This window comes from Convolutriloba macropyga, chromosome 15, assembly GCF_964194025.1.
Source record: "Convolutriloba macropyga chromosome 15, txConMacr16.3, whole genome shotgun sequence".
NCBI lineage: Eukaryota > Metazoa > Xenacoelomorpha > Acoela > Convolutidae > Convolutriloba > Convolutriloba macropyga.
Genome location: NC_134482.1, coordinates 45526849 through 45545581, shown reverse-complemented (window position 1 = coordinate 45545581; position 18733 = coordinate 45526849). Strand labels below are relative to the sequence as shown.

Sequence of the window (18733 nt, the reverse complement as noted above, 5' to 3'; positions counted from 1 at the left end):
CAAATTCAAAAAAAACTGAGCGAGAAAAGTGTCGAAGCCATTAAAAAACTGTTTTTTTTTCACTAAGAACTTTGCTACTTTCCAACAATTTTATAACAGCAATGTGTATCTTTTTGTTAACAAATTGACTCCAAAAGATCAACAAAGATGAACAAATACATTAAAATCACGAATTGTTTGAGAAAACCCTTAGTATCAACGCAAATAAATTCCAACTGAAGCTAATATGGTTTTGTCTGGACGAGAAAACAGTAATTTGTCATTCATGGGTCATTATTAAGACATTACAAAAAGCCATAGATAATGAAAACAACAAGAAATACAGGCAAAATTCTAAAACAAAATAGAAAAGTGCCAGAAAAAAGTGTCAAAGCCAATTAAACCATAGTTTTTTCCTATAAACATTATATATGATCGGCTGAACATCATCTCTAAGCTAACGCAATTATCAATATTTGGATAATGTGTTAAGATTCCAAAAGAAACAAAATTACGAAAAAAAGTATCCAAAAACTTTAAAAAAAATGAAAACTCGTGCATCGAAGTCATAATCCCAATAGTTAGGAGATAAAACTTCTAAAAAGATTGATTTTGATTGAATTAGAAACAGAGTGGTGCAATCATGAAAGAGACTGACTTGCAGTTTACGAAAATAACTTTAAGATCGGTTAGTTCTCAAAAAATTTCTCGAAAAATTATTTTTAAAGTCTTAACAGCCATTAAATTGATGGATTTCAACAAAAGACACTTGATACTCTCAATTGGAGCTTACGCCTCAATTTTAGGTCGAGGAGGTTTGTCATGCATAGGTGATCAATAAGACGTCACAATAAGTCTTATGAGACTATGGAAACAACACTAAATATACGCAAAAACCAAAATTCAGTAGAAAAGTGCGAGAAGAAAGTGTTGAAGCCATTTAAAGCAAAAACTTTTCTCTGAGAACATTATCCATGATCTAGTGAACGTTTTGTCTAAGCTAATGGGAGATATCAATATCAGAATAATTTGATAACATTTCAAGAGGAACCAATAATAAGAAAATATCCTCAAATTTTTTTTCACAATTTTTTGAAAACTTGTCGCATTGAAGTCATTTAACAACTAGTTAGAAAATAAAAATGCTAATCAGGTTAATTTTGGTTGCAGTAGAGAAAAGGCGACACTGTCTACTGAAACTGACTCACAATTCACGAAAATATGTTTATGATCAGTTAATGTTAAAAAAATTTAACGAAAAATCATTCTTAAAGGCTTAACAGCCATTATTTGTCCATTGAAAGCTCTAGATAGGTTCACTTAATGCTTATTACAAAACCTATGGCTCTTTTAATAAACGAGAAAATGGCAAAGAACTCCAAAAAATTAGTAAAACCTCAAAAAAGCTCAAAATTTCAAAAAAGCTCAAAACCTCGAAATTTCATTACGAACACTCACGAGTCGAAGCCAAAAAAACATGAGTGATCCCATGAAAGCGAACTTTTTGTTCATTGGGCTTCATTTGATTGTAAATGAAGTTTGTCATTAACGGAACTTCGATATGAAAAGTGACTAGTCTCTAGGTGACCAAAGAAAACAAAAAAATATGAAAAGTTTTCTAAAAAATAGCTCTGAAATGGAATTCACAGTAATTTTTTTACAGTAATTTTCTCTAGGAGACTAGAACTATCTTTATATCGCCTTTCGGCTCTAAGGAACTCAAAATTGTTTCAGTTTGTGTCCAGAAAATTAATTTTGAATTAATATTTTAATAAAAAAAAATCTTAAATTGAAGAAAAATTACATTAAAGGTGAACAATCATGCCAAATATCCCGTGTTCACACAAAAATTCAATCCTCAATATCTCCTCGAAAAAATCAAAATTCGAAAAAACCTTTTTAGTTTCGAATTCTACGCGGGATTAGCTTTTTAATGATACCACTCACATTTCTCTACGATGAATATATCGATCGGCCGAAATTGTCTGAACAAAAAAAACCAATTGAGTATATAGTTCCTCACCCCACAAGTGGGGTGGGAATAATTATTGCCGTTATTTTAAGGGTGATTTGATTTCTCAGAAGTTTGTGGAACATTAGCGCAATTCTGCTTGAAGTTGTTTTACACTAATTTTTCAGGGGATGGAACTGAAACGTTTTTTGAATGAGTGGAAGATGGGATAACTCGATTAGGCGAACGGAATTTTGATAACTATTACTCGAAAATCCTGTAGTGAAGTTTCCTAGAAATTACGCGAATGCAATTCAAAACACTTTCAAAAACTGAGAAACTCAGGTCAAACATTGATTGTTCTATGAGCTGTTTCCCTATGACAACGATTGTTATGCAATATCACTTTATTACATAATGATACCAAGCGGAAAATGCGGTACCTCCCTTTAGTATTTTAATTGGCTTCACTTCAAATTTTTGCCCTATGATTGCAAAAACTCCTTCAACTAATCAAGTTTTCGCTTTTTCCCAACACCCCAAAATAGTTGTGCCCAACGCCCTCTTCTGAAGTTTATTGATCAGAAATTGAGTCGGATACTTTAAATTGAAAACAAACTCAAAGTTTTACCACATCAAACGTCATTGACAGTTGAAGAAAAATCACATTTAGTCTCAATTGGTCACGTAAAATTTATAACAGAACAGGGTTTATTTACTGATACGCAAACATTTTGTTACGTTACAATATCTTTTGACAGAAACTTTGTGACTTAAAAACAGCTTTGGAGCCAAAGTTTAAAAAGGAAAAAAATCAACAATTCCGCTAACACTAATTTTTGTTGGTTAGTCCTAAAAATTGATATTGTTATAGTAAAAGGAGACTTCAGGTTCTAAAACGAGAAATTAAAACATGCAAAAAAGGGCAAAAAGTGTGATTTTTCTGCTCTACGTGAAGTACAATAGGTTTCATCATAAAAGTAAACACAACTAAAAAAACCGGCAATTATATTTGAATTGAATTTGAAGCAGAATTATATCATGCGGCTCTTACTGTCCTAAATACACATATTACAAGCTTAAAAAAGAAGACAAATTTTGAGAAGACTGCTCGGCTTTGTATAATCAATTGTGGTTTATTATTTGCAGTTGAATTCAAAACAATTCATTCTAATTGACTGATGGTTTTATTAAAAAGCTTTTCTTCCATGGAAAATAATTTTGAGAATATTATTGCGTCAAAGAAAGACAAATTTAAGATAAGAAGATAAAAAATTTATCTCAAAAAAATTTCCAAAAAAAACAGTATAATTTGAAGAAAATATGATGAAGTATTTAAAAAAAACTAAAACTCTGAGTGGTAGACTCCAAACATCCATTTCTACACATGCACGCAATCAGTACTTGAAAAAAACGTTAAAACGTTTTGTTTTTCTTTTGTAAATAACATTCAAAAAAAAAAAAAAATTGAAAACTAATTAATGCTATTTTGATCGTCTTTTGTTTTTTTCTTAAGGCGTCCAAATTTGTTGCAGCTATTGGAACTGTATGTCTTTATCGTTGGTATTTGGCTTTTTGGCGTAAAAAAGTTGCACACAATTTTCCTTTTTTTCCGTAGGAAATTGATTTTTGAAACTCTTGACTACGCAGTTCAAACTATATTGATGTTAAGGCTCCAAAATTCTTTTGTATAAAAAAAGTCTCATTTGGGCTTGAGGGTCGCAATAGTATGTTTTAAAAGTTTCCATTTTGAAACCTCGATAAACCCAAACCTTCTTTTCAAAAAAACTGCAACGTCTTAAGCTTGAAATTACAAACTATGTTGCCCTTTTTTGTCAATGAAAGCACATGAGAACATTGTACTCATTTTGATTTCTCAGAAGATTCGGGAAAATTGATGCATATCTGATTGAAATGGTTCGGCAGCAAAATTTTTTGAATAGCATTAAACTAATTCTATGAATAGTTGAATAAGTTTTTCTGTACTTTATTGGTCAATCTATTGCCATATTAATTCTGAGACATTTATGTGAAAAAATACAAATTTCGGCTTTCCGATTCTGATCAACACAAAATCCATTCAAAGTTGAAGTATATATCACATTTGCTCTCAATTGGACACATTATCTGTTAAAAAAATTTTTCTGATTTCACAAACAGCTTTGAAGCAAAAATTTTGTGAATGAACAACATAAATTAAAAAACTTTCTGGAAAATTACTTTTATCGTTGATTAATTGAGACAATTCGTCCCTTCACAAGGATTCTAAGAACCGATAAGAAGAGCAGAGCGTGATAAAACTTGTGATTCTTCTTCTGTACGTGAAGAATGATAGATTCAAACTGAATCAATTTCACTTGGGATATAATTTTATTAACAAACTTTTGTGTTTTTGGTTTCATAAGCTAAGAAAAATTTGTCTGAAAAACCTCTAATTACAGTTTCAAAGTCTTTATATGATTTCTTCCTTTGAAAACTTAACGCAAACAATACTGAGAAAAAAAACAGGTGTGAAATGACTTGTTAAAATACATTAATTCCTAGTATCTTATAACTCCAAATTTATACGCGTCTTTTTAAATCCTACATAAGGCAGTAAGACAAAACAATGAGCAAAAAATGGCTAAAATTTGTCAAAAAATCAACAAATTGGCTTAAAAAACTGCAAATTGACGTAAAATTCATGTCAATAAACAGAAATGTTTAAACGACTATCAAAACAGTCCTAAAATTATTGCAAGATCTTGATCAAACCTCTAAATGAAAATTAAAAAAAACTTTTTAAAAACCGCATGTGAATTAAAAACCTTTGTCAGACTTCTGTTTCTCGCTTGCTCTAAAACAGCGATATGAGCAAAACAAAACTTATTTGCTTCAATTCTCAACTTTGTTTAGCTCCCAAATCATTCAAAATTTTTCACTCGTTTTATTTCCTGCTTCAGAATTCACTACAATAAAAAGGATCAAAACACAGCCGAAAGAAATCAGGAAGCACTGGAAGAAAAAAGAACAACTCGTTTAGAAAGCTACATAAACAACTCACTAGAAAAAACATTTGAATTAAAAAGTTTTTAAAAAAGACCTTGAACTAAGAAACTGGAGAAGAGTAAATATTTTTTATACATTACAAGGTCACATAAAGTCACAGAAAAAAATCATTTAGGAGAACATGAATTTTAAAATGTTCAAAATCAAGAAAGAAGTCATAATAGGGTAAAAAAAACGTAGGCTATCAAACCATCTTAATAAAACCTTCAAAATAAAACAATATCATAATCAGACTTCTAAACCAAAAAAGGTAACTGTTTGAAAAGCCGCACGTGATAAAAAAATTGCGCTCGCTCATAAAAATTTTTTCAAACCTCAATTTCCCGCTATTTCGAAAACAGCGGTATGAACAAAACCACTCTGTTTTCACTCCACACTTCAAATTTGTTCAGCAACCAAACCGCTTCAAAATTTTTCACGCGTTTCATTTCCTGCTTCAAAATTCACTCCAATAAAAGGTATTAAAAATGAGAAGTCAGAAGTCTTCGAGTCGTAATAAAAGAACAGCGCCTAAATAGCCTTTATATTGTTATTACTATTATAATTATAAGTTCAATGACCTTTGAAACAGTTCCCTCATGTATTCAGATCATTATACTATGACAGTGCAAGAACTTATGAAGTTGAACAAATACCATCTTTAATTTCAAATCGAACAAGACAATTTTGTCAAAATAATTCAAACTTTGCAAATCAGTTTGATGAAATCATTTTTGTTTACATTCATCTGTTTGTGCTTGAATCAGTTACAGTACATTCCTTATTAAAAAGGAGAAATTTTTGGTCGAACCAGCTGCGTAAATCACCCCACTCTTATCATTTCCATTTATTCTTGCTTCCTCTTCGGCGATAATGTAACGGTCAAGTCGTCAATTTTGATAATTTCTGTCATCTCTGGTTCGTCATCTTTGGTTTTGATCCAATTGGTTCTGATTTCAAAATAATCTTGGTTTGTGCACGATTTGTTCCACTTTTTGCCCGACCTCTGCGACAGTGATCCGAGCTCAGGTGAGCAACCCAGGTTTAAGTTTTTATTCAAGCACATTTATGACCAGGCCGGTTATGAGTGTAGGGATTGCTCAAAAACTCAAAAATATGAATGTTAGATAATCGATCAAACTATAGTCTTAAACTAAGTGAGAATTAGAAAGAAAGTTTAACTTACCAGAATAGAAAGACAAAAGCAATTTGATTTTAATCAGAGAATTTATATAAATGAATCGTAAAGAAATGGTGCCTAGAATCAATATCCGTTTCCAATTGGAGAATCTAGATAACTAATATTAGAGTAAGATTATTTGATGTAAAATCTTCCCAGCATGTATTGAATGATTATGATACCACCGGAAATGTGAACGAATTCTTAGAAAAGTGTAAATGCATACCATCTATGGTACCCCCTGCGTCTGATTTCTGGGAAATTTGCAGAAGCAAACCAAATTGGGTAACCCTTGCGACCCCCACTGTAAATCATGGTGCTAAGATTAGTTTTATATCTTGACTTTCTCGCACTGATAATGGGTGTATATACAGCTGATTTTGGAGCCTTTTTCATCCCTAAAATCAAATCACCATCTTGACCTAATAATCAGATCTCTCCGGTAAATCTCTAAATTCTACTGTAAAACATCATTCTTGATTTTCTCTCATTTTGGGAAATTAATTTTTCTACTTAGTTAAAAACGCTTTTTATTCTGCTTGCGAAAACCCATAACCCAACAATGAACAACTGATTACAATCGAGTTTAAGTTGAAACTTTAAGTTGAAAAGTTTAAGATGAAAACGGGGGCACTGCTTTGACCGAAATGAGCTCCCTGAATAAAAAAGTATTGCAAATTTAAAAAAAAACAATTTCCTTTTGATTGTTCTATTGAAATGAACACTTCGGCGTATTTAAATTCAATCTTAGCTCATTTCGAAAAAGAGCAAAATTAAGCGCGCATTTCGAGCATAATCGCTGAATTTTAGACGAATTCGAAGCTTAATTTATGAAAAATTAAATTTGGAGCATTAATTGCGTATATTTATCTAAGCTTTTTATTTAATCTTAAGAGTTTCTTAAGAACATATTTAACAAGCAAAGAGGTCGAAATTTCACTCAGTTTTATATCGTGATATTTTTAACGAGTGATTTTGATGAACATAAACCTGGGTTTACGTAGGTGTGTATGAATTAGTGTGGGAGAGGGTGGGAAGTTTCCCTGGGCGAAGATAACCTGTGCCCGACAACAACTTCTTCCTCTTCTTCCTCATCGCTTTCACCGTCGAGCTGAACAAAATACAATAAGAAATTTTTATAACATCTCAGCAACTTTGTCCCAGTTAAAATGTCTAAAATTTTATATGTGCCAATATGAACAACAAAAAGTCTTTCTTAAGTAGCAAAAGTAGCGTTTTTGAAAATTCTCTGCTCATAAATGCAATCTCATTTTCTACTTTCGGAAACCATTTCAAGTCATTTCGAAAGCCATTTAATTTGTTGTATTTGATCTACCGAGAACGTTATCTTGATTGGAAAAATATTCGGTGCCCGAACATTTTATAGACGCCATTAGTTCGAAGTGAGAAAAAAACAGTGAAGTGAAAACAAAATTTGTTAAGCTGTAGACCTTTTGACTTTTTTTGATTCATGATTCAACTTGATAATTTAATAAACTTTCGTTAGATTGCTGAACAGTCGTGGGCAAAGTCATAAACCGCGAGAGGTTCAGATTAACTGGTCTTTTGCTGTCAAATAGCCACATAAACTAACTAAAATAAACGAATGTTTTTTTTATAAAATAGAATCAAATAGTATCAATCGGACACTGTTTCCTTTTCATCCACCAATAAACAGATTTTTCATCAATGATTCGAGAATTTTTACCGAGTAAGATTTTAAAAATTTATAAAATAAAGCACAAATTACTTAATAACACATAGCAGATTATCCGTCGCCTGACTAAGACTTCGTATGACGTCCTATAAATTTTCACACGATACATGTTTTTTGCCAGGTCTTATTGAAACTATAAGATCTTACACGGGAAAATTCTGCCTTATAAGATTCTAAACTTTGTAGAAATTAAGAAATTTGTCTTAATTTGAATTTTTGATATATGAGTTTTTACCGAAGTGGAAGAAGATAACTATCAACGAATGTAGTATACTGGTTGACACAGTACCTAATCATAGGTCGGCAGTATACTTTTCCAGATATTCAGCTGAACTCAAGCACTTTTTCCGAGCTTTGTATGTAAAATTGAATTCTGCTTTTTACGAAAAGAGACGTTTGTTTTTCCGTGTTGCTCACCATAATTAATTCTTGTCAATCATACAAAGTCATGTATGTTTCAGAGTAACCATACAAAGTCTTATATGATTTGTATGTATATGCTAAGTTCATTAAAAAGTTGATTATGTTCGTTTTTCTTGAAAAATAAATTGGTTAGTTCAAAATTTTCAAACAAACAAAAATGTTGCTCATTGGCTGCTTTGCAGACAAATTAAGATTTTGATTTTTACAAAAAATGTTTGAACATAAACCGCCAGATGTCGGAAGATTTCCTCTTGAACGATAGGCGAGGCCATTCAATTCAGGGTCTGTAGCCTAAATAATTTTTTTATGGGTGCAAAAAACCCTGCCCGCAACGCCGATCGAACCATTGACCTCCCAATTCATAGCCACCCGCTCTAACCACTGCGCAATTAGTCACTTATTTTTGCTGCAACCGATAATATATTAGCAACAAGCTTTACTTCGGAGTGAGAGCAACAGAGATCACTCAAAAATGATGAACGAAAGCGTAAAAATTCACTTGAGAAGTCAAAGAAAAGCGCAAAATTGTCAATCAAAAAATTTGCATAAAAAAGACCAACACGTTTTTTAATAATTGGTATGAACTTCGTTCAAGAGCAATTAAACAGACCTTCCAGTTGTGAAGATAGTTATAGAAGATCTTAAAAGTGTTTTTTGATATCTTATCAGATGGCAGTTGAGATACAGTTTACAGAAATTTTTTTTGGAAAACACTTTTAACAGATCTTACACAATGAAATATTATCTAAGGTTTAGCTTTGGTCTTAATTTTTACTGAACGATTTTTATCAGACCTTGTATGATAAATTTCCACAAACAGAAAGGAAAATCTATTAGTGAAGTTTTTCGCTTTTTTGGCCTGAAACTTAGTTTGATCTGATAATGAACTATGTTTTTATGAAAACAAAGCCATCAATTTTAGGGGAGCAACAAATGTCGTAGATAACGATCTGGAGTTTTTTCTCAACCCTGTACCTATGTTTAATTTTGCTTGAGGTAAACTGTTGCTCACAATTCAGCATTGTTTTGCAATTGAGTATCGGCGCTTGTCGTAGTCTGAACTCTGATACGAGAATCTTTATACTCTGATTCGAGTGAACCAGCTCAATATTACCTCTCAAGAGGTTAAAAATTCAAATTTTTTGGTCTGTAACCAGACCATAAAAATGGGGATATGCTTGACCATTTAGAGGTTTGGTATGAACCAGACCCAATTTAGATATTGATTAGACCAAATTGAGTTATGGGTCAGACAGAAGGGGTGACCGTAACTTACTAGACTCAGAAAGAGCACGGGTCACACTGGTCCGCCTATCCGCGATCCAAATTTTTGCCTGTTTAATTTTTTTCAGAATCCGCTCAACGCTAGGGTCGCAAGAAAGGGTTGTTTGAAGCGAGCTAATCACAATTTTTCTATTCCACCCCACGGCTTGGAAAAAACATTCCCAATACCCAAAAATTTCTAACTAAAAATGGATCTCACCGCTTCTAATTCGCATTCTGTGTAGCATCTGGGCAGTAGATACATGCGAATGGGCACACACAGGACCAGGAGAACAGGGAACACAATTTGTAAATAGGGCACCAGTTTGGACCCAAAAATCAACCCTGCCAGAATCACCTGCAGAATTGTGTAGGCGTGGATCTTTCGCATTTGCACCTGGTAAATAAATTAACACAGAAAAGATTGGGGTCATTCACATTATAGCCCCCCCGCCCCCCGCTTAGCGGTCAGATAACCTATAGCCCCCCCAATCATGGTAAATATACCATAATGGTGGGGCTATATATTCATGGGGGGCTATAATGGAACAGACCCAAAGATTGGATATCAAGAAATTACCCAAAAAATTTGGGAGACATCAAATGTCACATAGTGCAAAAATGGTAGTGATAATTTAAACATTAAATGATTTTTCTATTCCATTATATTCCATGCTTGACCATAGCGCACAAATTAAGTTTACGGACAACAAAGGAAGTAAAATTTAAATTTGCCTCACTAAGTACTAGTGACCATATTTAATTTCACCGCCAACACTGTATTCAAGGCAAAAATTTTTTCGTGACCCAAAAAAGTTTTTCAAACCCCGTGGTAACGTGTATTTACGATGATTCATAAGTACCCGGAGTTGAGGCTCAGAACATCCTAGGTTTAGGTCCAGACCCAAATTGAGTTATGATCAGACCCAATCGAGTGCACACCCCTGTGTCTCCGGGCCGAAATTACAGGGTCTGGACAGCGGTTCGAGCGCACAATAGTCTGGACCATGGATCATTTCAACATATTCTGAGCGGCATAATTTCATACTTTTGTAGCTTACAGCTGACCGCTGACCAGAGTACATATAGGAACCAACAGTAAACAGAATGTCTAAACTAATTCACCGCTGATCATACCATCCCCAGACCGAAGTGACCTCTGATCATAATTAAGTGCGCTCTAACCGAATCTCAGACCCTGTAATTTTGGTCTGGGAACACACCGTGTGCGTTGGACTTGGTCTGATCAGAGGTCACTTCCGGATGGCACCTCAACATGGATAGCCCTCCACATTATAGTACATTTTCGTCTGGAAAGTTCTGATCAGAAGTCACTTCCGGATGGCACCTCAACCTGGGTAGCCCTCCACATTATAGTACATTTTCGTCTGGAAAGTTCTGATCAGAGGTCACTTCCGGATGGCACCTCAACCTGGGTAGCCCTCCACATTATAGTACATTTTCGTCTGGAAAGTTCTGATCAGAGGTCACTTCCGGATGGCACCTCAACATGGGCTGCTACCACCCTCAGGGTAACCACCACTCGGCTGACTAACCACTCGTATGTACTTTGTGTCTGGGTGGTACTCCCTCATTTGTGGGATCAACTTCAGTCTCTGGACCATGTCCAGGTGTACCAGAGTGACCAGTCCCATGTACATCAGTATGGCACACAGGGCTACCATTGGAATGTGTTCTAGTAAACATGCTGCTAGTGACGTCACACCTGTAATGAAGTTTGCAATCACGAACCTCAGGATGAGTTGCACGACCCAAGCAAGTCTTATCCCACCTCAGCATTGGAATCTATATGTTCACCCTAGTCTAGACCTGGAATTACGAAAAGATCTATTAATTCAAGCCGAGGGGTGGGGGGGGGGGTTGGGTTAAATATTATTTAAATTACCCGGTCGAGGGCCCCAGTGAAAGTTGAGGCTATTTCTTTTCCTAAGTCCAGCCAAATCCTTCTTTCATATACAAAAATGAGGCAAACTAAAAATTTGCGGCATTATCTTGGTTCGGTCTCGTGACCTCCTCCAACCTTAACCAAATTTGACAGAAATTAAAAACAACACTTTGCTAAAGTTGCGAGCGTAATTCGAGGACATTTTATTTTGTCCAGCCAAACTCCAGGGCACTTTCTTGTCTAGCAAATTTCGAGGACGGTTGTTATATGTGATGGTTTCTAAAAAACATCAAAAAATAGATATTATTATTTGATAAAGTTTCAGAAAACAAAAAATCTTACCTAATGAACTCTGCTTTTATGTCGATATGTAACGGCCACAAAACTAAACTCGATTCTAATTTGGTATTGTCACTATCGATATCTTATTGAACTATTAATCAGATGTCACAAGTAAATTCTCCCACCCATAGAAACCTGACTATAACATCCACCGACCTCCGACTGATGAACTCGATTGTATCAAGGCCATACATGAATCTCATGAAATGTTGATGAAAATAGAAAATCACGTTTAGGACTCGGAGCTATGATCAATAAATTATTTTTATATTAAATATATTTAGCTAATCTAAATTTTCTCTCTATTTTTTTGCATAGATAAGTACTATAAACACGAGCTAAATTTTGTAAAATTCAAATCATTGAAATCTTGTGAACCGTGTTATCGACCACAACAATGGTGTCCAGACCATTGACCGAGCGACAAAAATTGGATCTACAGAATGCTAAATCCTGTATTGCGTGTATGATGTCATTTGTGGCAATATGTCGCACAGAGAAGAAAGAGGACAAAAAAACCCAAATGTACCACAGTGGTCCTACAGGTAACGAATCTTTTTCATAGCATGTGCGGGATTAACGCACTTCTTTAACCTATGAGCTTAACGATTCCAAAGAAGAAATTAGACAATCAGTTTAAAGATATCAGTTTAAAGATGCGATTCTCATGAAATGTTGATAAAAGCAGAAAATCACGTTCAGCACTCGGAACTATGATCAATCAATTATTTAGACATTCTCTCTGTATATTTTCACATAGACAACTTTTCTGTGTATATTTTTCATAGATATCAGAAATGACATTCAAAACTATATTTCTCCAAAAGAGGGTAGTAACGATAGAAAGGGCAAAATTTCTGTCCGCCATGCCAGGTGAAGGGGAATCAGGCGTCGGTTTCCTAGCTTGTTTTGAAGAAGAAGCACGCTATTGTGACTTCGAAAAATTCGAAACAGTTACGAATGCCGAGTTTGTAAAAAAATTTATCTCAGGGTTGAGGGAACCTAAAGCAAAACTTATGATACTAGGTGGTAATAAAGCAAAACGAGCTCTGTATGTTGCTGAAATGACTGACACTTTACAGTTCAGAAGTCATGCAAGGGCTTTTGAAAGCTCTTCATCAAGTAATAAGCCTTTAACTTTAGAAAGAATTAGGGTAAAACTTCAAAAAGACATTTGGAAAACCAAACCAAAATCTCACATCTACTAAAAACAACAATTTGTGCACTAGCTGAGGAGAAAAGCCAAATTATATTAGGCCGTGTCCAGAGCTAAGTGAAAAAAGGCAGCGCTAAGTTGAAAAATTGATTCACTTCTCAAAAATGCTTAAAGGCAATAGTTACAATAAATAGATTAATATTTGTGAAGAAAAAATTCTGCAGAGCGAGCATCTCCAGCATCAGAGATGGGAATGTTTTATACTGAAAAAAAGTCTTGAAAAAATCTTGAAAAAAAAATTAGCTTGATTGTGACATGCGAATATAACTCAATAAACAACTGCAAAAAGAAAATGAACGTAGATACAGGTGCGGATAGCAGAGTGATATCATTTAAATTAGAGGCTGAGCTTGGTAAACCTCAGTTATATGATAAAATGATAAATCTCGGAGATCATGATGGTCGCCAATTAACGTTTCTGTGATCACTTACCTATGACGTTGTGTGGAACGGAAGCGGGCGCACAAAAACAAAAACTACTGGCAATTGGGCTGTCTGAAAAAGAACTTGGACTACTTGGAAGAAACCTTCTACCCAAACAACATCAGAAATGAACGCTTAGTTGCTGTGAAGGGTTAAAAAACTCATGCAAAATTAATACCAGAATAAAAACAGATGTTCTGAAAAGCCAGGAAAATGCCTCTATCTCTTCAGGACAAAGTCAAAGAGAAGCTGGAACAGATAATCCGACAAGACATTCTGGAGCCTGGGTAGCCAGGAAGAGCCACAAATGCATCACCAGTGTTGTGGCAGAGAAATAAGAGTGAAGAACTGAGACATTGCCTGGACGTGAAAGTGCATATCAATGGAAGAGTAATGATTGAGGACATGGATATGACCAATAACAGACAAGGAAGAATATTAGTTGAAGTACACGTCAAGAAAGCAGATGCCCAATGCAGACGCTTTAAGCAAAATGCTTTTTGACGAAGACAAATCTGACAACAATCGAGTGTGTTTCGCAGTCAACATTGTTAACTTTGCTCAGACCCGAAGTTAGCCGAAGAAAAAAAGTATGTACTTGATACCGAGCCGACGTTTGGGAACGGCTCTACATGAATTGGGTGGATTGGGGTTATCTTAAAGACCAAGGCAATATCTTAGCAATTGTTGACGCGGGTTCAGGCTGGATAAAAGCTTTCCCGCTGGAAATAGAACATCAGAGACATTAAAATTATAACTTTATTCAAATTTTTGTAAGATTCTGAGTCAATAAAACTTTAGCATCTGATAATGGTACTGAATTTGTAATTGAGGATTTTGAACAGTGGCGTGAACAATTGGGAATTAAGAAAATGGAATCGGCTCTCTATCATCCAAGAGCTAATGGACTTTCTGAATGAGCTGTTCAGACATTGAAGTAGGCACTTCAAATGTACAGTCTTAATCTGAACGTGTCATTTGAGGCATTTCTGCAAGGAGCAATGGTGGAACATCGCAACAAACCACAGACGAGAAGCAAAACTCCGGTTGAACTATTCATGGGACGCAGAGTGAGACTACCAGCAATAGCAGATTTCCACTTTAGCGAACCCATTCTATTTAACGCTAACGAAAATACAAAAACAGTTCCTTCGGCTTTCATAATCAAAAAGTGCTTGAAAACATCTTTCATACAACACGAAAATTGAACTCGGACCATTCTAGTCAGCGGCAATCAAATTGCGCGGCTAGATTGCGAGAAAACGTGAAAAGTGAACCACTGGTAGGGGACACCATATCTCAATCAGAACCCCGAGTTCAGAACACAGAGTTGGGACCTTGATATCAAGAATAAGCTTCTGCAGCAACATCAACTACAGAGTAACCACAAACTTAATCCTGAGAGCGTTCGCAAACAAAGACAAGAAAATGAAAGCAACCAGATAGATATGGAGAACATATCCCCACAAACTTACATAAAAAATAGGGAGGATGTGATGGTTTCGGAGAAACATCAAGAAACCAAAAAATTTTCATTTGATGAAAGTTCAGTGAACAAAAGAAAAACTTACCTAATGATCTCTGCTTATATGTCGAAAAATAATGGCCACAAATATGGACTTGATTCTAATTTTGTTTTGCCGCTATCATGATCATTTTGACCTATCAATCAAATGTCAGAATTTAATTCTCCCACCCATTGAAACCTGATTATAACTTCCTCCAACCTTCAACTAAAGAACTCGATTGTAGCCATGCCATATATGATTCTCATGAAATGTTGATGAAAACAGAAAATCACGTTCTGGATTCGAAACTTGGATCTATTGCCAAGTCAATCAAGTAAAATATTTTTAGCCAATCTCAATTTTCTGGTATAATTTCGCATAGATAGGTACTTTAAATACAAGCTAATTTTTGTTTATTTCCCGATCCAATTTCAATTTAAAATTAAAATCATTGAATTCTTTTGACCCCTGTTATCGACATTTAAGTTTCGGCCAAAGTCGAGGACATCATTTAAAGTCCTGGCGATTTCTTTTCATATTAAAAACTATTCAGGATCTTCTTTTCATGCTTATATGGGTCGAGGACGTTCTTTTCAAAATTGCAAGTGTCGACTAGGGCATCAATATGAATATTCAGTATCAGAATCTACTGACAGTGATACTCACGCATGCATTGTTTATGATCAGATAAATGCAAAACTCATTTTCCTGGTTATATTTATAGCAAAGAAAAACGCGTTAACCGCGTCAAATGCCCTCCGTTTTGTTTGTCAAAACGAGAAACCCATTTCCTAAATCAGTATTTTCTTTATTTCAAAAGGAGAGACGCGTTTCCCAAGCATTATTATCTTTCAGATTTTTTTTCATGAAGTTAATTATTAACACTTCCGCAGCAAGATTTTTTGATATCTGAACCTTGCTATAGCCCTTTTTCTGAAAATAAAATTGATACTTAACCTCAGAAAATACGATTTTATTTCCCCAATGAATCGCCTCGAAGCAATTATACAAGCTTTTTTTAATACAAAGAATTAGTGTTTAGGTGTGTGTGTGTGTGTTTCAAACGCACATATACATACGCACACCTTGGGATGGTTTTTTAGGAGCTGTCGGGTACAATGTCGCCTGGTAGAGTTTGCTGGTTCCACGTTGTCGTAACCATTATCCAAAGTAACTTCACGCCAAACCGATTTTAGGAATTTTTCTTGAATTTTTCCAGAGCCTCTGAAAGCGGAGGAATAACTGGAAAATATGGTAAACTTCTCCGGTACATTTTTGTGAGCAATTCAGTTTATATATCAACATTAAGAAAAAATGTGAAGACATGTAAAACACAAGAAGTTTCTTTGTATGACGATGCAAAAGTTTCCGAGATTTTTTTTATACTTGCATGAAGAGTCAGAGCCACATCCGATTTTCGCCTCATTAGTCCGAAGCATATATGGTTATTAAATAGTTCAGATTCTTAGACTCAACTTCGTGCTTTGACTCATATTCATTCAACTGTTTCTCAATCATCTAAAAGCACCGTTTCGCTATCTCGGGACTCCGGTGCACCAGCTAGTTCCATATACAGCAAAAAAACTAAAGAGCTGACGTATTAATGCGCTTGGAACTGGTTTGAGGTAGAACAAAAATGTATATTATATCGTTTGTCTATGGTGCATACAAATGTAATCTGAAATAAAAAAAAGTTGCGAGGCCATAAAATCAATTGAAAGATTTTAAAGTTTTTCTTGCAATCAAAGTTTTAAAAGACCATAAAACCTCGTTCAAACGTATCAGAGTGACGCATACTAGTTTCTCTTGCTACGATACAATTTCCCAAAAATAAATTCAGATGGATTCTATAAAATATAGTCCTTTGAAGACACCAGAGCAAGTGAAGGCAAACAAACAAGCGCGTTCGAACAAAATTGTGTATCAATATGCTCACGAAGTTTTTCTTTTTCCGACAAAATTTTGTTTGCATTGATGAAAACAGAGGGCGGAAATTGTTTGAAAATTGTATAAATGGAACGAGACTTCTTCAAAACCGCACAAAAATTGAGTTCGAACATGCTATCATTTATGTTTTAGTGAACAATATAATCAGATAGACTGCAAATGAATCTCAGATGTTCAAACATGCTGAACGCTGTCGGTTATTTGGAAAGTTTGAATAATCACCAACCAAGGAAATCCATTTTGGGGACCTTTTTTGTCAACAGGATAAAGCTCCTATGTGCAAATCGAAGAGTCTCAGCAATTTTTTCTACGAAATTGAACGAAGGATACGGCAATGGCCAACAAAAGGCGCTGAAAAAAAATTAAAGGTGTACTGACGCGATATTAGAGAGTATATTTGAACTCATAATGTTGTTTCAGTTAATGTTTATAATATTTTTTTAAAACATTAAGGTACACGTAGATTTTTGGTACCATTATTTATGTATGACTATTCAGAAAAGAAAATCTTATTTTGGTCTGGGGGAGGGGGAACACAAAAGGGTTTTGAGAAAATTTGTATTCCTGATGATTTTCTAAAATCCTTTTACGTTTGCTAAAGTTTCATTTATGATCTTAGAATGTTTGCTGAGATCCCATAAAACACATATATGTCTTATTATGATTGCTTAAAGCTCATTACTGAAAAATCCTTACTTCTTAAAATTTTCCTCAATTCTACCTGTGGCAAAATTTTGACCTGGATCAAAATTCCAACGATAAGTTTAGCCGAAATTTTTGGGTTGGTTTGCGGTCAAAAAAATTTTTGTCGCTGTTGGAAGATTTAAGAAGCGATGAAGCAGATTCATCAATTTAACAATAGTTCTTCGACTAACCTACTAGCATACTAAGGACTAGACCCGTCAGTCTCTGTTCCTGCACTTTGACAATGGTCGGGTTCTCCCCTGGTGCGTTCACTTTCGAATAGACAGTCAGAGCACCTGAAAAAGTAAACACAAAAAATTAGGCAAATTTAAAAAAGACACTTTCCATACGATAAGAGGGATCTATTCTGTTTTGGGGTCCATATCATCATGCAAAATATAGAACGCGCGCCCGGGAGATCGAAAGAAATGCATTTACGCGAGGGAAACGTTTAGATTTTATCAGTTCCGATTGGTCAGAATTTTAATCCAAATATATACAAGGAAAGTTTTCTAAATTTTTGACAAATTTTTGTGATTTTAGCCAGATCACATTAGTCCAGTGAAATTAGCTCCCGGGTCGAGACCGAATGGTTAACTTCTAAGAACTTGGAAGTTTCTTGCAAGTTCTTACAAGGCGATGCATCACCTTGCAAGTTGTTCTTCCAAAAACTTGCAAGTTCTTACAAGTTAACCATTCGGTCTCGACCCGGGCCTTAATTAAAATTTTCTGCGAAAAATTGTTACCAACATAAGATCTGAGCTTATAGCTAAATGCACTGACTTCAGCCACTGGTTTTAGTCTAAAAAACGGTTCTTTGAATTTGTTGGCATTCCTTATTATGGTAAGAGAGATGGTAAGTAGGAAATCTTACGTATATGGTAGAAGCTGCGTAGTGGGTCTGCACAGACGAAAGGTGTGATCATAATTGCACTCCACAGGGCGAATAAACCCAGTAACATGATGTTGATGTGGAAGCCACACACCCTTTGAAGCTTGTTGCGCTTTTGTGTCGCTATTAATCTGTAAACAATTATCATTTTTTTCAAAAATATGTAGAAAACCTACTAATTTCTATTTTCTGTTTGAAACGTAAGAATTTTGTCGGTATGTTTGATTGTAGTTACTCAAATAATTAATTTTCTTATAGCTTTTTTGAAATTTAAA

The 18733-nt window shown here is 34.8% G+C and overlaps 1 protein-coding gene across 3 annotated transcripts; it reads right to left on the bottom strand.

Annotated features, from left to right (window-relative positions):
- Nucleotides 1-5601: 5601 nt before the first annotated feature.
- Nucleotides 5602-18584, bottom strand: LOC142354276 (anion exchange protein 2-like). Of its 3 annotated transcripts, none has more exons than XM_075406542.1 (6): nucleotides 18441-18584; nucleotides 17758-17862; nucleotides 11097-11266; nucleotides 9761-9937; nucleotides 7128-7248; nucleotides 5602-5981 (listed from the first exon to the last, which is right to left on the bottom strand). In XM_075406542.1, exons 1-5 carry the CDS (start codon nucleotides 18526-18528, stop codon nucleotides 7153-7155), a joined length of 636 nt encoding a protein of 211 aa, XP_075262657.1. In that variant the 5' UTR covers nucleotides 18529-18584; the 3' UTR covers nucleotides 5602-5981; nucleotides 7128-7152. The 3 variants fall into 3 exon arrangements, with proteins under 3 accessions (XP_075262657.1, XP_075262659.1, XP_075262658.1); XM_075406544.1 differs by having other exon boundaries at nucleotides 5602-5961; XM_075406543.1 differs by having other exon boundaries at nucleotides 7138-7248.
- Nucleotides 18585-18733: the final 149 nt, after the last annotated feature.